This window comes from Lissotriton vulgaris, chromosome 7 (genome assembly GCF_964263255.1).
Source record: "Lissotriton vulgaris chromosome 7, aLisVul1.2, whole genome shotgun sequence".
In the NCBI taxonomy this organism is placed as follows: domain Eukaryota; kingdom Metazoa; phylum Chordata; class Amphibia; order Caudata; family Salamandridae; genus Lissotriton; species Lissotriton vulgaris.
The window spans coordinates 446,058,380-446,085,443 of record NC_141695.1 but is presented as its reverse complement, the minus strand read 5'-3'; the positions used below and the strand labels follow the sequence as shown (position 1 = coordinate 446,085,443).

The window sequence follows — 27,064 nt, the reverse complement described above, 5'->3', positions numbered from 1 at the left end:
CGTAACGTTTGTTCTTGTGCTTGAGTGTCTGCCATTTATTGCAGTACTATACCTCTACTTAGACTTCGTACGCCTATGTAACTTGCACACATGTCACTTTTTTTCTCCTCCTGTAATGTACCGTTTGCTACCTCTTGTATTTTGTTTGCTCACAATTGTCACTTTTACCTCATGTGACTTCACGTTTGCTTTTGTAATTTGTTCACCTGTAATTTCCTCCTCATGTATCCTTAACGTTCCTATTGGGAAGCGCTCTGACACCTTCGGGTAAAGTCCTCGCTATATAAAAACGCATAAATAAATAAATAAACTTCAGATTTCAGGGGAGGGCCTCTGATTCTGGATTAAAGAGGGCGTAGGGAGGGGCTGGCTGCGCATTCCTGACACAACTACTACCCCCTCCCTTCAAAAGCAGAGGAAGAGGCCGCTCGGTATCCAAAAACTCACCACTAGACGAAAACAAGATAGTAGACGGCGAGACGGACACAGAGGCACAGTGCGGAGGCCAGAAGGAGGCGGAAGACCGAGGCGAGGGAGAAACTGCACAGACGCGGTCGAGATGGGAGACTCAGACTGGGAATACTACGACAATCAACGAGAGACCCCCGATTGGGAAGACTCAGACTGTAGTCAACAAGAGAGCCCCGATTCGGAAGATTCAGACAGTAGTGAAGGAGAGGTCCCCGATTGGTGAGTACCTGATTCTCAGGCGTGCCTCCCACGGCGGCAGCACTGCCTGGAGCTTGCACTCATGCCCCGGCATTGGTACTTTTTGTTCATTTTTTATTTTTATTTAGTGCATTTGTATAACGCGCGGAACTTACCCGAAGTTGTCAGAGCATTGTTCAATAGAGCCAATTACGTTACAAGAGAACAGTGGAACACAATAAAACATTACAAAGAAAAAAAAAACGGGAGACTAAAAACGAAGGTTACATAGACACATGTGTAAGAGGAGAGATTTGAGATCAGCTTTGAAGATCAGGGTAGAGGGGGTGGCACGGAACAATGGGGCCTTAGTGTTTCTTAGCGCCATCATTTGTTGCAGATAAGTGAACAAATCCTACAATTGTACTTGTTCATGTTTATATACCGCATTACCGTTTCTAAGCTCTATCAACGTGTGCTGCAGTGGAGCTAGTTTCATATTTTCCAGGGCTTACTTAGCTTACTTTATGCTCTAGGACTTATAACCAGAACATGCTTTGGCCATGAACCTAGTGGTGTCGTCCAGATCAAGCTAATAGCTCAGTAGGTTAATGCACCTGCTATTGAGTCCGTCTTTGCAACATGTAAGTCTCGTGCTTGGTTACTACCCTTGTGAGAATTTACTTGTTCTGATTCAAGGAACAGTTTAAGCTTAATTAAACACCCGCCATAGTTTTTATAATACTAATACAAGTTTCCTATTTATCCTGACACCTCCTCCATAGTACATAAGTGCATAAACTCAACCATTTAGCCGGTGGCCGATTAAAAAGTGCACCGTTTACTCAGCGGCCAAAAGTGCGCCTGCCACCAATACTAATTCATATGTGCATTATCAAATATACCAAGAGGCCGTTTCTGTGTGGTGCAAATCCATGTATATAATATATTTAGGCGTTTATTTCTTTGGTTTGCCCATCCCTTCATTGTTTCATATGCCAATACCCTAGTTTGGGTGTCCGGCACAAAACCTTTTTGAATTGCGCTATTGTATACTCTTGATAGTGGTTTATTCTTGCTTGCTTGGGGCATCGCTTGCGAGTCTATTATGGAAAGATACTGGTGGTAGTAATGTGGGCCATGAACGTGTGTGCACGTTTGCTTTGTTATATTGTTTTTGTGGTGATTTATTGCAGTTCGATGGTTTGCTTGTACTGTGGTTTTCTGTTTCATTCTGTTTTGTTGTTCCGGTTCCTTGCATTGTGTGTTATTGTGTTATGTTCTGCTGTTTACTTTAGACATAAGAAATGGATTCTGCTACATTTCTAGCCCATGCCCTGAGAGATCTTTCACGAACACGCATTTACCTCTCTCTGAGGTGGTAACTAGCGCTGCTCCATCTCTAATCTACCTAAGACACTGCTGTGGTTCCCAAACTGTGCGCCTCGGCTCCCCGGTGCGCCGTAATGAGGTGCCAGGGGCCTCATTTATGAAAAGTGACGCATGGCTGCGTGAAAACAGCGATGCGTCACTTTTCACTGCGCACTCCTTACGACATTCCTGATGCGTCATATTTAATGTATGACGCATCATGTCGCAAGGAGTTACAGATACGTCAGTATTTCTGACGTATCTGTAAGCGCAAAAGTGACGCATTGCTGGAGTGTGTCACAAAAGTGACGCAACTCCAGCAATCCGTCCTTTCACATGGGAAAAGCCCCATGTGAAAGGGCTTGCGTCAGTCTTACGCCTGCTGTGAGGCAGGCACAAGATTTTGACGCAACAGCGTCCTAAAAGTGACGCAGTGAAATCTCATAGATTTCACTGCGTCACTATTACGAGGGTTTTTGCGGGGGAACGCCCCCTCTGCATACATTATACCTGATGCAGGTATAATGTTGCGCAGGGGTTTAAAAAGTGACGCATCTACCTAGATGCATCACTTTTTAAATATGGCGCAACGAGGCGCATTTTTTACACCGCTGGTGCGTCACAAAAAGTGACGCACCGGCGGCGCAAAACTGACGCAAGGCCTTCATAAATAAGGCCCCAGGGGTGCCGCGGGCACACTGTGGGAAATTGCTACCAACAGCCCTCAGTCGTCCGTCATTCGGGGGGCTCGGCTTGGGCAGGAGTGAGACACACACTTAACGTGTAACAGTGAGAGTGAGCGCACATAAGGAGAGAGATGGAAATAAAAAGACAAAGGCACCAAGAGATAGGTAAGTGTGACAGAGAGAGGCAACGACACAGAAAAACAGAGAGTTTAGAACAAAAATAGGAAGTGTGAGAGAGAAAGTCTTCGAAGAGAATATAAAGCACTATATATTCTCAGAATCTGGCCCTTTGTGAGCTAATTTCGGCTTGATGAATCAGGCTGTAAGTGATTTGCCCAGAATCCCACGGTGCTGCGCATCCCTGCTGAGACTCGAACCCAGTTCCCCAGCTTTAAATTCGACCGCTCTAGTCGTTTAGCCACATCCTCTCCTGGTGACTCGTGAAATGAATGTCTGATGGTGAAACGTGTGTCCCTCACCACTGTTCGGGGCCCTCAATGCTATGTCATACCACCTTGAGCCTATGACTGGATGTTTAGACTCTGGTGGGAGAAAGCACCCCGAGGGGCAGTGTAAAGTATTAGGATGGGAGTTGAGCAGGGCAGGGTCCTGGGGGTCTCTGGTGTGTTAGTTTATTTTATTGTAGCCCTTCCTTGGGGATAGCTCATCCCCCCCGCCCCACCCCCCTCGCAAGTGGAGGATTGTTTTTTGAGCGCCATGAGACACCTACAGGTCTCTGACAGAAATACATTTACTGAGAGACACGTCCTTCATTCGTGGTGAAACAGGAATTAGCAAGTGACATTTTTCCTTGAAGACAAACAACTCTTTCAGAGATGGGCGTATCGTTTATTCTTCCACGACGATTTACTTAAAAACTATTATTATTATTTTTCATTAGAAACCTTATGATGAGACTGAAAGAACTATAACAAGTCTTTTTGGTGTTACCTCAAAGGCAGTGAAGTAACTGCTACAGAGTTAAGATTGTTTTTTTCATCTTGAGGCTGAAGGCAAAAATGGAGAGCTTGATAGGGACCCAGTCCACTTAAAACACTGGGTAGATGGGATCTGGTGAGCCATCTTTGGTTCATTAGAGCCATGGGCGTCCGCAGAGGGGGGCAAGGGGGATTACTTTCCCCCCCCTGGATCGCCAGTGCGTCCTGTGTGGAGGAGAAGGGTGCAAGGCAGAGGGAGAAGGATGCAAGGTAGAGAAGGGTACAAGGCGGAGGGGGAGAAGGGTGCAAGGCAGAGACGGGAAGGGTGCAAGGCAGAGTGGAGAAGGGTGAAAGGCGGAGGGGAGAAGGGTGCAAGGCAGAGAGGAGAAGGGTGCAAGGCAGAGGGGAGAAGGGTGCAAGGCAGAGGGGAGGAGGGTGCAAGGCAGAGGGGAGAAGGGTGCAAGGCGGAGGGGAGAAGGGTGCAAGGCAAAGAGGGAGAAGGGTGCAAGGCGGAGAAGGGTGCAAGGAAGAAGGGGAGAAGAGTTCAAGGCGGAGGGGGAGAAGGGTGCAAGGCAGAGGGGAGAAGGGTGCAAGGCAGAGCGGAGAAGGGTGCAAGGCAGAGCGAAGAATGGTGCAAGGCAGAGGGGGTAGAAGGGTGCAAGGGGGAGGGGAGAAGAGTTGAAGGCAGAGGGGAGGAGGGTGCAAGGCAGAGGGGAGAAGGGTGCAAGGCAGAGGGGAGAAGGGTGCAAGGCAGAGGGGGTAGAAGGGTGCAAGGCAGAGGGAGTAGAAGGGTGTAAGGCAGAGGGAGTAGAAGGGTGCAATGCAGATGGGAGAAGGGTGCAAGGCAGAGGGGAGAAGGGTGCAAGGCAGTGAGGAGAAGGGTGCAAGGCAGAGGGGAGAAGGGTGCAAGGCAGAGGGGAGAAGGGTGCAAGGCAGAGGGGAGAAGGGTGCAAGGCAAGGCGAGAAGGTTGCAAGGCGGAGGGGAGAATGGTGCAAGGCGGAGGGGGTGAAGGGTGCAAGGCGGAGAAGGGTGCAAGGGAGAAGGGGAGAAGGGTGCAAGGCGGAGGGGGAGAAGGGTGAAAGGCGGAGGGGAGAAGGGTGCAAGGCAGAGAGGAGAAGGGTGCAAGGCAGAGGGGAGAAGGGTGCAAGGCAGAGGGGAGAAGGGTGCAAGGCAGAGGGGAGAAGGGTGCAAGGCGGAGGGGAGAAGGGTGCAAGACAAAGGGGGAGAAGGGTGCAAGGCGGAGAAGGGTGCAAGGAAGAAGGGGAGAAGGGTGCAAGGCAGAGACGGGAAGGGTGCAAGGCAGAGTGGAGAAGGGTGAAAGGCGGAGGGGAGAAGGGTGCAAGGCAGAGAGGAGAAGGGTGCAAGGCAGAGGGGAGAAGGGAGAAGGGTGCAAGGCAGAGGGGAGAAGGGTGCAAGGCAGAGGGGAGAAGGGTGCAAGGCGGATGGGAGAAGGGTGCAAGGCGGAGGGGAGAAGGGTGCAAGGCAAAGAGGGAGACGGGTGCAAGGCGGAGAAGGGTGCAAGGAAGAAGGGGAGAAGAGTTCAAGGCGGAGGGGGAGAAGGGTGCAAGGCAGAGGGGAGAAGGGTGCAAGGCAGAGGGGAGAAGGGTGCAAGGCAGTGAGGAGAAGGGTGCAAGGCAGAGGGGAGAAGGGTGCAAGGCAGAGGGGAGAAGGGTGCAAGGCAGAGGGGAGAAGGGTGCAAGGCAAGGCGAGAAGGTTGCAAGGCGGAGGGGAGAATGGTGCAAGGCGGAGGGGGTGAAGGGTGCAAGGCGGAGAAGGGTGCAAGGGAGAAGGGGAGAAGGGTGCAAGGCGGAGGGGGAGAAGGGTGAAAGGCGGAGGGGAGAAGGGTGCAAGGCAGAGAGGAGAAGGGTGCAAGGCAGAGGGGAGAAGGGTGCAAGGCAGAGGGGAGAAGGGTGCAAGGCAGAGGGGAGAAGGGTGCAAGGCGGAGGGGAGAAGGGTGCAAGACAAAGGGGGAGAAGGGTGCAAGGCGGAGAAGGGTGCAAGGAAGAAGGGGAGAAGGGTGCAAGGCAGAGACGGGAAGGGTGCAAGGCAGAGTGGAGAAGGGTGAAAGGCGGAGGGGAGAAGGGTGCAAGGCAGAGAGGAGAAGGGTGCAAGGCAGAGGGGAGAAGGGAGAAGGGTGCAAGGCAGAGGGGAGAAGGGTGCAAGGCAGAGGGGAGAAGGGTGCAAGGCGGATGGGAGAAGGGTGCAAGGCGGAGGGGAGAAGGGTGCAAGGCAAAGAGGGAGACGGGTGCAAGGCGGAGAAGGGTGCAAGGAAGAAGGGGAGAAGAGTTCAAGGTGGAGGGGGAGAAGGGTGCAAGGCAGAGGGGAGAAGGGTGCAAGGCAGAGCGGAGAAGGGTGCAAGGCAGAGATTGAAGAATGGTGCAAGGCAGAGGGGGTAGAAGGGTGCAAGGGGGAGGGGAGAAGAGTTGAAGGCAGAGGGGAGGAGGGTGCAAGGCAGAGGGGAGAAGGGTGCAAGGCAGAGGGGAGAAGGGTGCAAGGCAGAGGGGGTAGAAGGGTGCAAGGCAGAGGGAGAAGGATGCAAGGTAGAGAAGGGTACAAGGCGGAGGGGGAGAAGGGTGCAAGGCAGAGACGGGAAGGGTGCAAGGCAGAGTGGAGAAGGGTGAAAGGCGGAGGGGAGAAGGGTGCAAGGCAGAGAGGAGAAGGGTGCAAGGCAGAGGGGAGAAGGGTGCAAGGCAGAGGGGAGGAGGGTGCAAGGCAGAGGGGAGAAGGGTGCAAGGCGGAGGGGAGAAGGGTGCAAGGCAAAGAGGGAGAAGGGTGCAAGGCGGAGAAGGGTGCAAGGAAGAAGGGGAGAAGAGTTCAAGGCGGAGGGGGAGAAGGGTGCAAGGCAGAGGGGAGAAGGGTGCAAGGCAGAGCGGAGAAGGGTGCAAGGCAGAGCGAAGAATGGTGCAAGGCAGAGGGGGTAGAAGGGTGCAAGGGGGAGGGGAGAAGAGTTGAAGGCAGAGGGGAGGAGGGTGCAAGGCAGAGGGGAGAAGGGTGCAAGGCAGAGGGGAGAAGGGTGCAAGGCAGAGGGGGTAGAAGGGTGCAAGGCAGAGGGAGTAGAAGGGTGTAAGGCAGAGGGAGTAGAAGGGTGCAATGCAGATGGGAGAAGGGTGCAAGGCAGAGGGGAGAAGGGTGCAAGGCAGTGAGGAGAAGGGTGCAAGGCAGAGGGGAGAAGGGTGCAAGGCAGAGGGGAGAAGGGTGCAAGGCAGAGGGGAGAAGGGTGCAAGGCAAGGCGAGAAGGTTGCAAGGCGGAGGGGAGAATGGTGCAAGGCGGAGGGGGTGAAGGGTGCAAGGCGGAGAAGGGTGCAAGGGAGAAGGGGAGAAGGGTGCAAGGCGGAGGGGGAGAAGGGTGAAAGGCGGAGGGGAGAAGGGTGCAAGGCAGAGAGGAGAAGGGTGCAAGGCAGAGGGGAGAAGGGTGCAAGGCAGAGGGGAGAAGGGTGCAAGGCAGAGGGGAGAAGGGTGCAAGGCGGAGGGGAGAAGGGTGCAAGACAAAGGGGGAGAAGGGTGCAAGGCGGAGAAGGGTGCAAGGAAGAAGGGGAGAAGGGTGCAAGGCAGAGACGGGAAGGGTGCAAGGCAGAGTGGAGAAGGGTGAAAGGCGGAGGGGAGAAGGGTGCAAGGCAGAGAGGAGAAGGGTGCAAGGCAGAGGGGAGAAGGGAGAAGGGTGCAAGGCAGAGGGGAGAAGGGTGCAAGGCAGAGGGGAGAAGGGTGCAAGGCGGATGGGAGAAGGGTGCAAGGCGGAGGGGAGAAGGGTGCAAGGCAAAGAGGGAGACGGGTGCAAGGCGGAGAAGGGTGCAAGGAAGAAGGGGAGAAGAGTTCAAGGCGGAGGGGGAGAAGGGTGCAAGGCAGAGGGGAGAAGGGTGCAAGGCAGAGCGGAGAAGGGTGCAAGGCAGAGATTGAAGAATGGTGCAAGGCAGAGGGGGTAGAAGGGTGCAAGGGGGAGGGGAGAAGAGTTGAAGGCAGAGGGGAGGAGGGTGCAAGGCAGAGGGGAGAAGGGTGCAAGGCAGAGGGGAGAAGGGTGCAAGGCAGAGGGGGTAGAAGGGTGCAAGGCAGAGGGAGTAGAAGGGTGTAAGGCAGAGGGAGTAGAAGGGTGCAATGCAGATGGGAGAAGGGTGCAAGGCAGAGGGGAGAAGGGTGCAAGGCAGTGAGGAGAAGGGTGCAAGGCAGAGGGGAGAAGGGTGCAAGGCAGAGGGGAGAAGGGTGCAAGGCAGAGGGGAGAAGGGTGCAAGGCAAGGCGAGAAGGTTGCAAGGCGGAGGGGAGAATGGTGCAAGGCGGAGGGGGTGAAGGGTGCAAGGCGGAGAAGGGTGCAAGGGAGAAGGGGAGAAGGGTGCAAGGCAGAGGGGGAGAAGGGTGAAAGGCGGAGGGGAGAAGGGTGCAAGGCAGAGAGGAGAATGGTGCAAGGCAGAGGGGAGAAGGGTGCAAGGCAGAGGGGAGAAGGGTGCAAGGCAGAGGGGAGAAGGGTGCAAGGCGGAGGGGAGAAGGGTGCAAGACAAAGGGGGAGAAGGGTGCAAGGCGGAGAAGGGTGCAAGCAAGAAGGGGAGAAGGGTGCAAGGCGGAGAAGGGTGCAAGGCAGAGGAGAGAAGGGTGCAAGGCAGAGCGGAGAAGGGTGCAAGGCAGAGCGAAGAATGGTGCAAGGCAGAGGGGGTAGAAGGGTGCAAGGGGGAGGGGAGAAGAGTTGAAGGTAGAGGGGAGGAGGGTGCAAGGCAGAGGGGGGAAGGGTGCAAGGGGGAGGGGAGAAGGGTTCAAGGCAGAGGAGAGAAGGGTGCAAGGCAGGGGGGAGAAGGGTGCAAGGGGTAGGGCGAGAAGGGTGTAAGGCAGAGGGGAGAAGGGTGCAAGGGGGATGGTGATGAAGTAAAAAAATTGCGCTCCCTGGAAACATTTCTGCAGCCGCCCAGAATCTGAGCCCACCCCACGTACACTTCTTGTAACGCCACAGAGCTCCTTGAGCCTTTCTCTAGCCTGGTTACTTTTAGTGGGAGTGTTTTATACTACTCTATGATAGTGTTGTATGCATTGACATGTACTTTATAAGATCTTTGTGATTGCAAATAAAGTTTTATGGTGATGGCTACTCTCTGAATCCTTCATCACGTCTAGGCTTGATTCTTCATGTAGACCAGTGGTTCTCATAGTGTGCGCTGTGGCACCCCAGTGCACGGGTAAAAAAATGGTGGGGAGCCACGGCCAACTGCCAATATGGACAAGGGAGCCACGGGACAAAAAAGTTTGGGAACCACTGAGACACCAGTCAGCTCTGGTGTGACACAGGCCCTAGAAGAGTCTGCGTGACCGACTGTGCAGTGAAATACGTTATTTTAAATCTACCGGCGCTGGGCCCCAACGAGGCCTTGCGGATTAGGCCTCGCGTAGCCGCTTCACAAATTTGCACCTGTGACCTTTCCAAGGACACCCTCCGGCAGACACGCAGACACGCTCTCAACGAGCCGCGGGGTGGCGCACTTCTGAAGGGAGGCGACACGCATGAGGGCGCAGCGCCGCCTCAGACGGTTTATGTGCAAAGCTCACCACCCCCGGGTCTGCTCTGCTCCGGTGCGCAGGAGACTGTCCAGAGCAGGACGTTTGTGAGGGTTGTGGAGGCCTCAGCATCAACAGATAGTTTATGGGAGCCATTGAAACTCTTTTCACAGAGAGATCAACGGGGCGGCAAGGAAGCCATGAGGGGTAAGGATGGCGCCCGCCACTGTTCCCAAATGATGATACTTGTTTTACCCCAGCTCACACCCTAGCTCCTCCACGGTTTTGTTTGCTGTTTGATTTATGTATGCGTTTTTTTATATAGCGCATACAATACCAGTAGGTGTCAAAGCGTTTTACAATAGAACCAATTACTTTACATAAGGACTACAGAGTATACGAATTACACACATGACACGCTACAGAAACTGGCGTACAAACACCCCAAAAAAATGATACAACGGTGTGCACGAAAGATGTGCAAGTAAAACTAACAACGCAGATACAATTCATTTTGGCGGGAAGCGACCGCCCTGACACCACGATCAGTCCCCATCCTCTCACCCAGACCCTGGCACTCGCCTAGCTGGCCCTAGCTGTTGCCACTATTCTGTAAATGAACGACCGAGTAATACACCGAGATAGCCGCTTGCATGTACTTCCGTTCTTTGCCTCCATGACCCGGGGAAGCAAGGTCGTGACAGAGATATCACCAATTTACACCCATGACAGCAAGTTTCAAAGCAAAAGATAAATATTCACAGAACCCCAGTTTCTACACATTATTTTTAGTGTGCTACATAGTTTTATTAGTAAAACATTATGAATGTGGACATTTATTTGCCACATTTAAAAGTTAACTCTCCAAGTTGGGACGTTAACTCATTCATGGAAAGGGATTTTTTTTCCTTCTGTTTTTTTATATAGTGCAAACTTGACCTAAAAAGCTTTTAGAGTACCTTACATAGGCACCAGTTACATTGCCCAACGACACGTTTATTTCTGTTATTTTAGAATCACAGTTTGTTGAGTCAACAAACCGGTTCCCCAGGTCCAAAGTCGGTAGCCCTGGCCATTACACCTGGGACCCTTTCAGATTTGTGAATCCTAAAAAAACGCAAACTTGACCTGAAGGTACTTGAGCACTTTACATGAGCACCAGTTACATTTCCCAAGGACACGTTCATTTCTGGTTTAAAATGGTATTACAACAATTCTAAAGAAATGCAACACAGAGTCAATATCATGAAGACACTCACCAAATGTCCTATTACTTACCGGTAATATTCATTACTCCGGGTCCCGTAGTCCTCGACACCTTCATACTTACAAGTGGAGATGCCCATCTCCCGACAGAAAAAAAAACCAAGAGGAATGCTGGGGCACTAATATTGCCCCTCCCCTCGGGAGTAAATAAGCAGTACTTACCCAGCAGCCCTCCTGTATTAACAAGCCCAGACAGGAAGGCCGGCCGCCCGGAGGGATGGAGGGGCGTATGAAGGTGTACAGGACTACGGGACCCGGAGTAATGAAGATTACCGGTAAGTAATAGGACATTACCCCCAGGTCCCTTCGTCCTCGACACCTTCATACTTACAAGTGGAGAATACCAAAGCAGAAAACCCGGCCTTCCGCACGTACAAGCACACCCAGGAAACCACAACAAAGCAGCCACCCAAGGGAGCACTGAGAAGGAGGAAAGAAGACCGCAGGAAACAGCCGGCCCGCGACCCAGAACAGGACAGCAGGGACAAGGACCGGAGACAAAGAAAACAAGCATTGGAAATGCAATAGGGTTCGCATTAGGAAAGTTTAAGCTATTGGTCTTATAAATGAATTTTTTTGTATTTATGTATTATTTTTTAAAATAGCTACATTAATAGCGTTGTCATTTACAATGCCAATAGTTATAACTTTCACAAATGTGACACCTATAGCATTTGTAATGCAACATGTTTTGTATTTACGTCACTTAGATGTATTGATATTACAAATAACAATGGCTTTTAATTTTTTTAAATAATTAATACTTAAATAATTTATTTAATTTGTAATGGCAATAGCTTAAACTTTTGTAAATAACTTTTGTGAAGATTATGTTCAGTGTTTTTTATTGTGACGAAAATCCAAGAACAGAAGTGAAATATTAACATCTTTTTGTGATTTGTAATAAAGCGTGAAAGCTTGAAAACAGTTTGAAACATTGAAAGAACATATTTGAACCAGTGATGCTGTGGTTGCGCTGAGTGATGCTGTGGTTGCGCTGAGTGATGCTGTGGTTGCGCTGAGTGATGCCTTGGTTGCGCTGAGTGATGCTGTGGTTGCGCTGAGTGGTGTGTGCATCGGAGGAGCTTAGTGGGTGCATTGGTGGAGCTGTGTGGTGGGTGCATTGGTGGAGCTGTGTGGTGGGTGCTTCAGTGGAGCTGTGTGGTGGGTGCTTCGGTGGAGCTGTGTGGTGGGTGCTTCGGTTGAGCTGTGTGGTGGGTGCCTCGGTGGAGCTGTGTGGTGGGTGCCTTGGTGGAGCTGTGCGGTGGGTGCATCGGTGGAGCTGTGTGGTGGGTACCTTGGTAGAGCTGTATGGTGGGTGCCTTGGTGGAGCTGTATGGTGGGTGCCTCGGTGGAGCTGTGTGGTGGGTGCATCGGTGGAGCTGTGTGGTGGGTGCATCGGTGGAACTGTGTCGGTGGAGCTGTGTGGTGGGTGCATCGGTGGAGCTGTGTGGTGGCTGCATCGGTGGAGCTGTGTGGTGGGTGCATCGGTGGAGCTGTGTGGTGGGTGCATCGGTGGAGCTGTGTGGTGGGTGCATCGGTGGAGCTGTGTGGTGGGTGCATTGGTGGAGCTGTGTGGTGGGTGCATCGGTGGAGCTGTGTGGTGGGTGCATCGGTGGAGCTGTGTGGTGGGTGCATCGGTGGAGCTGTGTGGTGGAAACTTCAGTGGAGCTGTTCGTGGAGCTGTGTGGTGGGTGCATCGGTGGCGCTGGGTGCATCGGTGGAGCTGTGTAGGTGGAGCTGTGTGGTGGGTGCATTGGTGGAGCTGGGTGGTGGGTGCATCAGTGGAGCTGTGTGGTGGGTGCATCGGTGGAGCTGTGTGGTGGGTGCATCGGTGGAGCTGTGTGGTGGGTGCATTGGTGGAGCTGTGTGGTGGGTGCATCGGTGGAGCTGTGTGGTGGGTGCATCGGTGGAGCTGTGTGGTGGGTGCATCGGTGGAGCTGTGTGGTGGAAACTTCAGTGGAGCTGTTCGTGGAGCTGTGTGGTGGGTGCATCGGTGGCGCTGGGTGCATCGGTGGAGCTGTGTAGGTGGAGCTGTGTGGTGGGTGCATTGGTGGAGCTGGGTGGTGGGTGCATCAGTGGAGCTGTGTGGTGGGTGCATCGGTGGAGCTGGGTGGTGGGTGCATCGGTGGAGCTTAGTGGGTGCATTGGTGGTGCTGTGTGGTGGGTGCATCGGTGGAGCTTAGTTGGTGCATCGGTGGAGCTGTGTGGTGGGTGCATCGGTAGAGCTGTGTGGTGGGTGCATCGGTTGAGCTGTGTGGTGGGTGCCTCGGCGGAGCTGTGTGGTGGGTGCATCGGTGGAGCTGTGTGGTGGATGCATTGGTAGAGCTGTGTGGTGGGTGCATTGGTAGAGCTGTGTGGTGGGTGCCTCGGCGGAGGTGTGTGGTGGGTGCATCGGTAAAGCTGCATGGTGGGTGCATCAGTAGAGCTCTGTGCTGGGTGCATCGGTGGAACTCTGTGGTGGGGGCATAAGTGGAGCTCTGTGGTGGGTGCATCGGTGGAGCTCTGTGGTGGGGGCATAGGTGGAGCTCTGTGGTGGGTGCATCGGTGGAGCTCTGTGGTGGGTGCATCAGTGGAGCTGTGTGGTGGGTGCATCGGTGTAGCTGTGTCGGTGGAGCTGTGTGGTGGGTGCCTCGGTGGAGCTGTGTGGTGGGTGCCCCCGGTGGAGCTGTGTGGTGGGTGCATCGGTTGCATCCCACACTCATTGTTTCAAGATAAAAGTATGCAACTTGCCACCATGCTTGAAATGCACATAGAAAGAAAGCTTACTAGTTAGAAAGTATTAGGCAGAAATAGGGTTCGCAATAGGTCTCGCATTTGTTAAATTTAGAGCTGTTGGCGTAGACAATGACGATGTTTCTTACTTTTTGTTTTTTTAATGTGGAGTAATTATATTTGCGTAGCGCCATTTATATTTTCTTCTGCATTTAGCCATATACATTTTTTTACTTTATGTTTTGAAAACAAATGAAGCTGAAACTTGTTTATTTCCAAATTTATCTAAGCAATCCATGCACAGTCATACTGGGATGTTTGATGAGTTGTGGCACTATAAGTAGCTGTCCGTAACATAATGAAAACTATTCCTAACAAAACATTAGCATTGTAATACAAACACACGTGGATGTCAAAACCTATTTAAGCTTCTTTAGAAAAACACTACGGGCAGATTTACAAGTCCCTTGCGCCACTTTTGCGTCACTTTTAACATCGGAAAAGTGAAGCAAAAGTGGCGCAAGGGGCTTGTAAATCTGCCCCTACTCCTTTATTCACCCCCACCTACATGCCATCCTTCAAATCAAGCATTATGAATAATAAAAAAATACATATTTGACATTGTTTTTCATATTTTAAAGTACACATAGCCTGAAATTAAATCTCTGTGCCTATTTGTTAAAATCAGTAAAACAGAAGAGATTTCATTACTTTGTTGGTGTAACTGAACAGCCTGGTAGACGCTATGCAGAACATATCAAAAGGAATTACGCACACTATTATTGAAACAAGAATTGAACCTTGTTCAGGTAGGCAACATCAAAGCCACAGCTCTATTTTAAAATTAAAAGAATCTTGAGCAATGTACATATCTGTTTCGATAAACATGACTGTAGCTCTGAGAGAGATAAGAATGAAAAACTCCCGAAAGTGTCTGCATTGCCACGGGTGAACACATTCCACCTGATAAGGTAAGTCTGTTAGCTAAGAAACCCTCTGCACAGATTACTCTCAACTTCAGGCGAAAGGCTGCAAATCTAGTAAGGGAGGTCAGTGTGTTAACGCGCTATATTCAGACTGTTTGTGAATTGCAGGTGGCTCATATGACATGGAGACTTCTCAGGTGGTTAATGCACCTGCAGCAGAGATCTGAGTACCAGCGGCAGGTTACAAATAAGAATTCTATTAACCTCATAGATGCTATTAAACATTCCTCCCCAGTGCTGCGCTGTCCATTGGAACTAGTGCTGAATGGACGTCCAATGGTCGTGCGCAGCACTGGGGAGGTAGTGCTGCCGTCGGCCAATGCACCGAGGCAGCACTTAAGGGGTTAAGGAAGCACACAAGGTTAATGAGACTGCGGCTGAGACTTGAATTCTGTAGCTCACGGGTTCTACCTAGAACAAGCTAGCTCAGTAGGCAACAGTCAAAGAAATCTGTATGTAGCCTATAGGCCACAGTTTAGAAGTGCAGTGTGACAGCTCAGAAAACTGTTTAGACAAATGCATGTCATCTTCAAACCACTTTTTAAAACTGAAAGAGACAGCTGATAGGGTTCACCAACCAGCCACACATATTTTTGCATAAACTGCAGGCTGTACAACAGAATTCTAGGTAGAAGATGAGGAAGGCTCACACACCAGTACCCGAAAGTTCAGGGTTTTACTTTCAGTTATACACCTCAAAGGGTAATGCAGCTTCAGTGGATCTCTCTTCGTCATCTACTGGTTAAAAGACTCGTAAGACAACTCAGTGGGTTAATGCACATGTCGTAAAGATCTGCATGTATCCTGCAAGTGACAGCATCCAATCCAATAATGCAAACATGAGCGCCATGCCTTTGGCCAACGAAAGCACACACTGAGAGGTGAGAGAGCGTTTGGTTTGTGGCTTGCACAATTTCACTTGTCAGAGATGTATAATACTGGACATCTAAATTTAAAGTAGTAAAGAATGCTGGGGTTGACAATTTAAGATCACTTCTTTGGAGTCAGGATGCACTGATTGATTTTTATGCATGCTATCGCTGTGAGCAGATTATGCAGTGACGGAGGCATTTTTGAGCTGCCAAGCACAGACCTGAAAGCCACTGTTGCTCAGAAACTAAGAATTGGAAAATCGGTTGCCACTAGGTACTGTGTGTCACGTGTGTGTATAGAAAGCGCCACATCAGCCACTTCCAAGCTCTGTACACACACATGAATTATAACCCAGCGTCTTGGAACTCACCTTCTCAAAGACTACTAAAAGACAAAAGAGGTTCATTGAATTTGAGCCGATGGTCGGCAGATCTCACCCACAGTGCAAAACCTGCTAAACTAAGCCACTGTGTAACAGAGGTGTCTGCCAGGGCACCTTGCTCACCTGCCTGCCACCGACTCACGTCACGTTGTTACGTGCTATAGGACACCTCATTATTGCACTGCACTTTTTATGCATCGCACTGTCATTTGGTCAACTTATGTTGACAAAAATGCCCTGCTGTCGGCGGTCGAAGTACATAAAGACCAGTATAAAAACGGTGACTGAGAAGAGCAGCATCCCATGAGTGGTGTGTGCAGTGGCTGCCATCATTGTGCAAAAAATAAAGTGAAAGCGTGCAGTAAATAACATGCCCTCGGCATTGCTGTGGTGGGGAGGGGGGTGGGAAGGGGGATGGGGGGCGGGGAGAGGCAAGAAGGGAAGAATAGGGGAAAGTAAGGGTGACGAGATGCACGGTGAACAGCAGCCTTTGATGTGCCGGCCGGCTGTGGGCAGTGAATAATTAGGGGAGGAGAAATGCCAGATCGCACGCTGGGGTAAGCTTGTGGAGGGAGGCTGGTGGCTTTGATGCTGTGCACGCGCTTTTTGACGTGCACAGCATCAAATCGCCCGTTTAGTTAAGCTCTGGATAAGCTCCAATATGTCTCGACATCTGCAATGCTTGCGTATTGGCAGAGGTCGAGCCCTAACCAGGGCACCAAGAAAGGAGGCCGGCAACCCGAGAAACTGGGACCCGGACCAGGACACCAAGACCAGCTAAAACAACCCACTGGAGAATACCGCCAAGGCCAGAACCAGCAGGAAGGCACACAGGGCCAGGCAGACCCACCAGGAAGACGAGACAACCCAGAAGAAAGCCAAAGAAAGAAACGGCCATAAGAGCGGAGGCTCAAGCACCCAGCCCAAAAAGGAAGGAGAAGCACAGGCCAGAAACACGGCCAAACACCCAAAAAGAAAGGACTCGAGCCCAAGAGACCCGAGGTGGAAACCCGGCCGAGGAGGCCCAGGAAGCAACAAGCACCCAGGACCCGAACAGGATCGAGAACCCGACCCAAAAGACAGGGACGCCAGAACCCAGACAAAAGCCCACCAAACAAGGAGAGGCCAAAAAGACCGGAAACCAGCCACAAAGAAACCCCAACCAGGACGGGAATAGAGAAACCGACCACAAGCCCAGAAAACCCTTTTAAATTACCCCAATTAAAGAACAAACAATACATAATACAATTTTCATAAAAATGACATTAGCCTAAAAATGTGCACAAATAACAAAAATCTATCATACGTGGTTGATCAACATCAGCACTCCAATCTCACACTCACACACAACCCATACATACAAGTCAATATTTACAATTTAAATGTCACAAAATAGAAATTTTAAAGTACACCAAAGAAACTTGTTTGGTTTGATCAGAAGATATTAGACAATATCAAAAAACAATTTAGTGAATTGAAATCTTATGGTGTAAACATACGGTCTACGCGTTTCGAGCCCCTAACTGATGGGGGGGGTTCTCATCAGGACCTCATAACTTCAAAAAGGAGTGTGCACTGATCAATGAAAAACCGGACGTTGACAATTTACTGCTGCAGTGAAGTCTGTGAAATGTTTGTAATAACTCTGCAGGGTTAAAGAGAGCCAGGAATAAATCGTGGACTTGAAATTGTTGATAAGCCGCGAAGTAAGGTAAGGGTCTCGCTCCTCCTGTTCGGCGTCAGTGCTCCCAGCCAGCTCCTGCCAGGGTTCAAAGCCCGCTTAGGCTCTACTCATCGTTGTTTTTTTTTGTTGCTGTATTGCACCGTGTATTTGTATTGCTGTATAACTGTATAGGGGTTTTGCTCCCCCGCTGTCCCCCTGACCTCTGCTCTCTCGCCGCCCCCTTCCATCTCCGGTTCCCACCGCTGCGTCCCCTGCGGCCCGCACCCTCGTCCCCCATTGGCCACCCCGCTCCCACCTCCCAGCTGCACCTCACTCTCAGCATCCAGCAGCCCCAGGAAGCCAGGAAGGCACCAACCCGGCCCGACCAAACACAACCACCGTGCAGACAGCGAAGCACGGGGACAGCACACCAACCCGGAGAACAGGAGGCACGACAGGAAACGGCAGCAGCCAAGAGGCCCCAGCCAGGAACAAACCAGGCAGGCCCCACGGGAGAAACAGGAGGGGTGGACAGGAAACCCAAGAAGCAAGCCAAAGGCAAGCACAGGCGGAGCCAGTGCACAAGCAGCCCGGCCAAGCACACAGAAACGGCCCCCGGACAACATCAGAAGCCACAGGCTGGAGCAAAGGGAGGCCACAGCATCAGGAAGATCCAGGTAGGCACCCAACCACGCACCCGACAGGGAACAGACGAGAAGAAGCGCAAGCAGGGAGGAACAGAACCCGAGGGGACAGAGCACCCCAAAGAGCCCCCGGCACGACACTGGCAATCACCCAAGAGAGGAACCAGGCGTACCCCAAGGGACGGGAGAACAGGGCCAGGAACCAGGAGCCCCTAACGCCCACTATCCACACAGAAGCCAGGAAGGGAAAAACAAGGACACTCAAGCGGATCAGAGGCCACAAGAGCCAGACCGCAGCGGAGGCAAGGCCACTGAGGGAGAACGGAAAAACAACACTAGGTGTGGGCTTCCCACTGTAAGGCCAATCCTCTCAATCACAAAACAACAGAATTAATGCAAGTACCGTGACTTCTACTATAGAGAATTGAATTGAGTTGCACAAAGAATTAAACTGAGTGCAGACTTGGACAATTTATCAGAATAGATCACTGTTTATTTATCATATGTTTTGTTAGAATTTTTGTTGGTTATTATTCACCACAGAGACAATTAAAGAACAAACAATACATAATACAATTTTCATAAAAATGACATTAGCCTAAAAATGTGCACAAATAACAAAAATCTATCATACGTGGTTGATCAACATCAGCACTCCAATCTCACACTCACACACAACCCATACATACAAGTCAATATTTACAATTTAAATGTCACAAAATAGAAATTTTAAAGTACACCAAAGAAACGTGTTTGGTTTGATCAGAAGATATTAGACAATATCAAAAAACAATTTAGTGAATTGAAATCTTATGGACCTCACTCTCACCTCCCGATTTATGGGGGCCACGCGCAGCAGGCACGCTGCAGGCGCGCCAAAGGCGCTCCTAAGGCAAGCCCGTCTGCGCCCGTCCGCGCCTGGCCCGCGCCCAGAGCCAGAACCCCTGGCCCCCGCAAATGTCACGACAACCAACTCCGCAACAATGCCAACACCCTCCACGCACTCAACCCTGGACGAATACACACCTGCTTCCGGGCCTCCCCGAAGCGCACCCACTCACCCTTCTCCTGCCAAAACTGCAGCTTCACCAGCATCCGGCCCACCAAATCTCCAACAAAAGAACCAAACTACCTCAGATGCATCCTCCTCAACACTCGCTCCGCCCACAAACACGCCATCGAACTCTGGGACCTTCTCGACTCTATCTCCCCAGAGGTCACCTTCCTGACGGAGACCTGGCTGAACCCCACCTCAGCCCCCGACATCGCCATAGCCATCCCGGAAGACTACAAGATTACCCGCAGGGACCGTATCAACGGCATTGGAAGAGGAATCGCCATCGTCCACAGAAACACCCTCGGAGTCTCGACCAACACCAACGCATCCTCAGCACCACCGAACACATGCACTTCCAGAGCCACACCAACCCCACAGTTTAGCGACTCCATCGCCGACTTCATCAGCATACACGCCCTCGGCTCCACAGACTATATCCTCCTCAGGGACCTGAACTTCCACCTAGAGAACAACAACACCAACTCCACCACCCTGATTGACAACTTCACCAACCTCGGACTTAACAGCTCGTGATAACACCAACCCACGCCGCCGGCCACATGCTGGACCCAATCTTCACCGCAAGCCCCCATGTCTCCTTTGACCACACCACTGAACCCCCTGGACTGACCACCACTGCATCCACGTCACCTTCAGGAAGCCCCCCACGCACCACAGCACCCAACAAAAGCCCCAACGCTGCTGGAGCAAGGTCACAGAAGACCAGCTAACCAACACCACCGCCCGCAACCTTAGACAGTGGATCGACGACTGCGCCAACACCCATGCCCCGCTCAAGACACCCTCCAAAAACCACACCAGCAAGAAAGCCACCTGGTTCACCGAAGACCTCCAGGCCTCCAAAAGAACCTGCTGAAAACTGGAGAAGAACTGGTTCCCGGTAACGAACACCGGACAGCTACGCATCCCACAAGGATGCCACCCGCAGACACCATCAACTCATCAGAACCGCCAAGAGGGCCTTCTTCAAAAACCGCCTGGATAACAACGCGCACAACAACAAAGAGCTCTTCAAAATCGTGAAGGAACTGTCCAACCCCAGCTCCAACACCAACGATATACCGCCTTCGCAAGACCTGTGCGATTCACTGGCCACCTTCTTCCACCGCAAGATCGCCGACATCCACGACAGCTTCAACGCCACGATTGCCCCGACAACCACTGCCCCCACGACCACCACCTGCACCAACCACCTGCTCTCCTGGACCGGCGTCAATGACGAGGAAACCAGCGGGACCATGAACACCTTCCACTCTGGATCACCACTGGACCCATGCCCCCACCACATCTTCAACAAAGCCAGCACAGCCATCGCACCCACCTTCGGAAAGTAATAAACACCTCCTTCGAGACAGCAACCTTCCCAGAAATCAATGCCCTACTCAAGAAACCCAAGGCGGACCCCAAGGACCTCAAGAAATTCTGACCCATCTCCCTGCTCCCGTTTCCAGCAAAGGTCACAGAGAAAATCGTCAACAAACAACTGACCCGCTTCCTCGAGGAGAACCACATCCTGGACCCATCCCAGTTCGGGTTCCGGAGCAACCACAGCACCGAGACCGCCCTCATCGCTGCCACGGATGACATCAGGACCCTTCTTGACAACGGAGAAACGGCAGCCCTTATACTCATGGACCTGTCAGCCGCCTTCGACATGGTCTGCCACCACACACTACGCACACCTCTACACGACACTGGGATCCAAGAGAAGGTCCTGGACTTGACAACATCCTTCCTCTCCGGCAGAACTCAGAGCGTTCGCCTCCCCCCTCCCGCTCCACGGCCACCGAAATCATCTGCGGCGTACCCCAGGGCTCTTACCTCAGACCGACGCTGTTCAACATCTACATGGCACCTCTCGCCCACGTCACCTGACAGCATGACCTCAACATCCTCTCCTACGCCGACGACACCCAGCTGATCATATCCCTCACCAAAGACCCTCACACCGCCAAGACCAACCTCCACGAAGGAATGAAGGCCGTCGCCGAATGGATGAGGAACAGCCGACTGAAGCTGAACTCGGACAAGACGGAGGTCCTCATCCTTGTTCCACCCCCTCAGCCTGGGATGACTCCTGGTGGCCCTCAACCCTAGGAACAGCCCCGACACCCACCGACCACGCACGCAACCTCGGGGTCAACCTCAACTCCACCCTATCCATTACCAAGCAGGTCAACGCCGTCTCCTCATCCTGCTTAAACACCCTCTGAATGCTACGCAGGATCTTCAAGTGGATCCCCACCGAGACAAGAAGAACAGTCACCCAGGCCCTCGTCACCAGCAGGCTGGACTACGGAAACGCCCTCTACGCAGGAATGTCGGCCAAGCTCCTGAGACGATTACAATGCATCCAGAACGCTTCAGCACGTCTGATCCTCGACATCCCCGCTGCAGCCACATCACACCCCACCTGAGAGACCTGCACTTGCTCCCCATCAACAAGAGTATAACCTTCAAACTCCTCATCCACGCACACAAAGCTCTCCATAAGACCGGCCCAGCATACCTCAACACTCAATTCAACTTCTACACCCCCACCCTCCAGCTCCGCTCCGCCAGCCTCGCCACAGTTCCCCGCATCCGAGGAACGACCAACGGCGGTAGATCCTTCTCCCACCTCGCCTCCAAGACCTGGAACACCCACCCCACCAACCTACGACAGACCCAGGACCTACTGGCCTTCAGGAGACTCCTCAAGACCTGGCTCTTCGATCACTAGCAGGACCCCCCAGACCCCCCAGCGCCTTGAGACCCTTACGGGTGTGTAGTTCGCTTTACAAGTGTTATGATTGATTGATTGAAAATTACACAGATTGCTATGAAATTCAAATATTTTAAATAGTGATTGTGACATAATTCCTCCATTCCCTTATTTATTCTACACCAGTTTGCTGTTTTTACCCTGGGTGATTCTGGTAGGAATTTTTTATGAGATTGATGATAATGGTGACACAAGAACTCCAGGGAGAGCAGGATTGAACAAATTTCCTGTTGGAATGGTTAAACTAAGGACCTGATTTAGATCTTGGCAGGTCTGGTCCCACCATCACTTTTTTGGCAGTCTTCCCGCCCGCACCTTGGCGGTCCGCACGCTCGATTTTGATGCTGGCTTGTCACTGGAGAAACAAGCATTTACAATGCAACGGTCTCGCCTTTGCAAAAGTTAGAGCTGTTGGCATTGTAAATGATAACATTCTAATTTATGTTTTGGTTTTGAAAACAGATAAATAAATGGCATCGTTATTTACAATGCCAATAGCTTAATCTTGCAAATGTGAGAATGTATTGTGCACTGAGAGGAACAGTAAGGAGGCATTTGCGCTGAGGGGCAGTGAGGAAGTATTGTGCGTTGAGGGGGGCAGTGAGGAGGTATTGTGCGTTGAGGGTTCAGTGAGGAGGTATTGTGCACTGAAGGGGGCAGTGAGGAGGTATTGTGCACAGAGGGGGACACTGAGGGGGGGCAGTGAGGGGGTGTGGTGCCAGCACCCTTAAATCACAAAACTCTAAAGAAAGTTATTATTACTTGTGTTACCCAAAAGGTGCATCGCTGCTTGACCTGCGAACAATAACCAGCACTGGAGTCCTCTTTCACCTTCCACTACTGCTGCGGATTCACATTACGTTCCTGCTTACCTAGTTTGTTGTCTCACCAGCCTAAGAAATGGGAACGCGTCTCTCTGCAGGCCATGATCAGCGGTCCTCAGCTAGCCTCGCACAGGCCCCCCCTTGGTGAAGTCTTACTGGGGGAGCGGGGATATGTTGGTGCCGTGGGACTGGCAAGGTTGTAGCGTGACTGGGGTGGGAGGGAGAAGGGGCGTGCAAGCGGGAGCGGTGGGGGGGAGGGGGGGGGCACTGGCTTGGGCGCCTAGGGAAGAGGCAGCGTTTGGTTTGGTGACGGGGTTAGAGGAGCTGCAAGACACCCTGGGAGGAAGGGGGCAGGGTGGGGGCACTAGCAGGAGGGGGCAGGAGTGTCATCGCCCGGCTGGAGGGCACCGGACCCCTGGTAGCAGAGAGCCCCTTGCAACATCTGCGCCGTTTGCATTGGAAGTGGCCGGTGCGCAGTGATTAAGCCATGAGGTTCCGGAGTCACTCCAGGTATTTTCCACACCAGGTAAAAACCATTACCCTAGGATAACGATATTTACCGGTGATGGCAAACACATTTTTTTCTGGAGTTTTCTATATGGAAATGCAACATAATTTGAAGAACCGGTATTTAACGCATCAAATTCTACATGTTTAGATTTTCTTCTAGGACTTTCTCTTGATATGTTTCAGCAGGTTTGAACTTCTGTATCTATTACGCGAGAACTGCAAGCGTGTGATACCTATCACATAAGTGTAATGTGTGCTGAAACACTGGCAGAGTTTTTTTTTTTTAGAGCTTTGTACTTTAATTCATTATGCGTTCATCTTCAAAGACTTTCCTGTCCCTCTCAAGCCTCATCCATACAGCATCCATCTGTCTCTAACGCTTACGTCCTGTGATTTCATATTTTGAATATTTTCTTATAAAGTTGGGTGAAACCACCCTCATAAAACAAAACTGGCACTCTTTTTTTCAGGGAACTTCAGAGGCACATATTTGTTAGACGACATGGATTTCTTTGTAGGAGAAGGCAATCATGCAAAATCAATTTCACTTGGGACTACTTCCAGAAGTAAAATCTATAAACATCCGGTTTACTCCTAGCTTTCCTATATCATGCTAAATTGGGAGTTTAGTTTCATGAACTTTACCTTTATGCAACAAAAGAGAATTGAGGCAATAGTGGCTCGAATTGTGCTTACTTGAAATTGTCTAGCGTGTTCGGATGGAATTATGAATATCCACTAATTACCAATTACAGGCCTTAATTCACAACCCTTTCTTTAAGTGTGGATCCTCCTGGAAACTTGCAAGTAAGTCACATTAACTTTAAAAGTTAGATAACTCCCCAAAGAAAGAATACATTTGAGAATCAGGTTTTAGGTAATGATGGACCATTTTCCAAAGGTTTTTTTTACGAGAGAGTACAATCTGCACTTGGACGTTCCTGAGTAAGACAACCTTTGTGAGGAGCAAGCAACACCTACCCACCTCGTTGCTTATTTTTAAATTATTATACCTCAGCCACGTACCTACCCTGGTGTAAGATGTAGGCATCACGCTGTAAAATAACCTAGGACAACTTGTAGGCCTTCAGACAAATGAAACACGGAATAGCTGAGTGGAAGTTTGCATCAAGAATAAGGACAGCTATGCTTGGATGTGTTTAGAGAAAATCTATTCTGCTTAGGGCATCAGAGAGCAGGAACCATTTCAGGAATGCTTAGGGACTGGCAGTGAACGACAGTTGGTACAGCAGGACAATAAGGGTAAAACTAAGGGGGGAAGAGCTGGGTGTGCACAGGGTTGTAAGAGGGTACAACCAAATGTGGCAGAGCGGAGGAGTGTGCATGGTGGTAAAGAGAGTACAACTAACCGTGGCAAAGCTGGGTGTCCGCAGGCGGTAAGGGTGTCACTGAAGGGCGGTTAGGTATGCAATGCACTAGGGGCTTTGTTGCCGAGAAGCCCTTACCTGCTTTCTGCATCTCTGTCCGCAGCCCCTCCGGTCTGCCCCAGTGGGGCTGCCTGTTCCGTCCCACAGAAGATCACCAGGAGCTCTCTTGCATGCTTCCCATGGCTTCGGCAGTGCTGTAACTGCAGAGGGATCTTCCCGGACCTGAGAGTCTCGGTCTTTGGCACTCCAGCGTCTCATGCCTTGACCCTGGAGCGGTGAATTCGTCCTGCACCGGGTTGGCCACCATCGCAAACTAGCAGCCTACAGTCTGCAGGGTCGGCCGAAGAGCACCATTGCCCCTCGACCACAACAACATCAAACCCGGCTTCGCCCGATGACATCACATGGGACCGAGTTCTTTTTTAGTAAACAACATTTTTAAGAAGACGCGTGGCATTGGTGAAGTGTGCGCGTAGGAGCAAATATATGGATATTAAGGAAGCCATGTGGCATTATTGCAGCCGGTGCGGTGCTGTTGTAAATATGCAGCCACATGGTGGAAATGAAATATAAAAATTAAAGCAGACTGTGAAGCCGATCAGACGTGTGGCGCTGGGGAAGCGGGAGCGGGCACGGTGCTGTTTTTAAACAAGCCCGTCAGAGGTCCGTGAACTCTGCTGCTTCAGTCTTTTGGCTCTGCAATACCAGCATGATCTGCGGCTCGTGCACTCGTTCACGAAGGTGTGGTAGAGTGTGTAAAGAGATGTGCGCGTTCACAGCCCGTGTCTCCAAAAGTGCGCGAGCAGCCATTGTCTCCTATGTGTTTGTCAAGCTTGTGTACCTCTCTTTTCCCACTTCCAAGCGCTTGGGAGCGCTCCATGTGCCTTATCCGGTGCCCACCCGGCATTTGTCACCCTGTGTGGTGGCCGAGCGGCGCGGGTGTCACCCCGCTCATTGCCGTCTTCAGTTGCCGCTGTTTGCCCCGTTACGAATTCACTCGAGAGAGCCTACCACTCGGTGAGTTCAACCCCCGCCTACAATGCCCAGCCGGCGGCCGGCCAATTGCATTGCGGCCCGGCCGGAAGTCCTGCCTCCTCGAGCACCCGAGAAAGGAGAAGAAAAGTCCTCCCGCGGCCCGGGGCTCCCGTGAGCTGTGGAGAGCCCCGGAGCCGCCTGCGCAGAGGAGTAGCCTTTTGTCCCGCGGCCCCGGAGAAGAGCTGCAGAGCCGAGGAGTCACACCAGGAGCAAAGAGAAGTGCTGCGGAAAGAGCCCCGAGGAGCGGGAGCTCTCGTGTAGCCCCCGCCAGCAGAGCCCGGTGAGTGTTGTCAGGTGGGGGGAGAGCTCCGGACCGTGCCACAGTGCCACCGAGCGGCCCCACCTGGTCAGCAGGGCCGCTCCAACGAGACCCCCAAGAAAACGCTGTATTGCCCTTGCAGGCCGGTCCTGGCCTGCAAGGCATTATGGGCTGCGTCGCATATTAAATGAGCGGCTCTCCTGCTGCTCCGGGGAGAGCCGCGCTGGCGCTTCGCCGCTTCCTAGGCCCTAGGTGGGGGGTCCGGGTGGGGTGATTGACTGAATATAGAGACACGCCGCACGTTCAAGACGCGTTGACGCCAGCCCCTGTGAAGAAGAAAAAAAAAACGAAACTGACGATGTAGCGTGCGCACCGCCAAGCAGCCAAGGCGCCAAAGCGCGTCCACGAGGTCAAATCTCCGGCAGGAGAAGCGCGTGACAGTCTGCTGTCCACATTCCCCCAAAAGTGATAACATAAGTAGTCTTGCCCTAGACAGCAAAAGCTTTGCTTTTGCTTTCGTCTAGGCGAGACCTAAAAACTAGTGCACTCCCGCCAGTTCCACCAGAATCTTTCTCCCGCATTAGCGGTGTCAGAGGCAGAAGCTGCTGTCAGGGGGATCCCACCAAGATTTCCACTGTCCAGATTAAGATGCAGCTTTCCGTCAAGGCAGCTGTGGCAGGGAAACCTCCAAGCTGGAGTTGGTGGAATGAAAGAAAAAAACGTGGAAACTCACCGTTTTCGGGCGTCCTACCACTGATTCCGTCATGAATGCCAGGTCCATCCTATGGTGCTGCGACTTGTCCACGACGCTCAGCCACCCCGTTGTCGCTGGGATCTGAGGTAGGCTTTTGTAGTGGGTGTGGGTGTACATTCAATGGTATGTGTATGTTGTAGGTGTACAATGCTATATGGAAAAATATGGGCAGTACACATTACCTACATATACATATTGACAGATTCACAACATATATGTGTATTGAGAAAATAATAAGTAGTACTCACCTGTCTCCACAATACCATAGCCTCACTCCGTCACCAATGCCAGGACACTGCCAGCGCAACAGGAACATCTAAATCTGCTCAGCAAAAGCATCCGCCTGATTGCGACAGAGTACTGTTAGCCTGCAGAGAAGATCACCGCCATGGTGGTCTCCGGTCCATTGCTGCAGCATCTAAATGTGGCGGTCAGACCTCCGTCAGGCTGATGGTGTAGTGGGACGGCTGTGTTGGAACAGCAGTTGTACCGCCAAGGTCTAAATCAGGCCCTAAGTAACACTTTATGCAATTAGTTAACTGCAATAAAGACCATCTCATGGCAGAATGTTTCTCTAGTTTCAACTTTATGCATCCACTGACACGCCTGAACTCAGGTTAGGGAAGAATACGCCTGCGCAGTCCATGAAACCTTACCAGCAGGCAGGAAACCTGGAGGCAGAATTCACTGCCTATCTTGAACCGCCAATGCCACTTCCTCAAAGCAAGAATCTTTGCATCTCTTCATGTTCTCAAAGCCTAGCCCATAGTCCACTCTGTATGGTTTTAAGATATGACCAACTCTTTACT

At 51.6% G+C, this 27,064-nt stretch overlaps 1 protein-coding gene across 1 annotated transcript in view; it reads left to right on the top strand.

Annotated features, from left to right (window-relative positions):
* The first annotated feature begins 415 nt into the window (after nucleotides 1-415).
* LOC147701828 (uncharacterized) overlaps nucleotides 416-27,064 on the top strand; it is a 129,255-nt gene continuing 102,606 nt past the window's right edge. Inside the window, exon 1 of the mRNA XM_086928711.1 lies at nucleotides 416-690. Coding sequence (XP_086784837.1) covers nucleotides 560-690 — 131 coding nt within the window. The 5' untranslated portion in view covers nucleotides 416-559. The remainder of the gene's footprint in view (nucleotides 691-27,064) is intronic.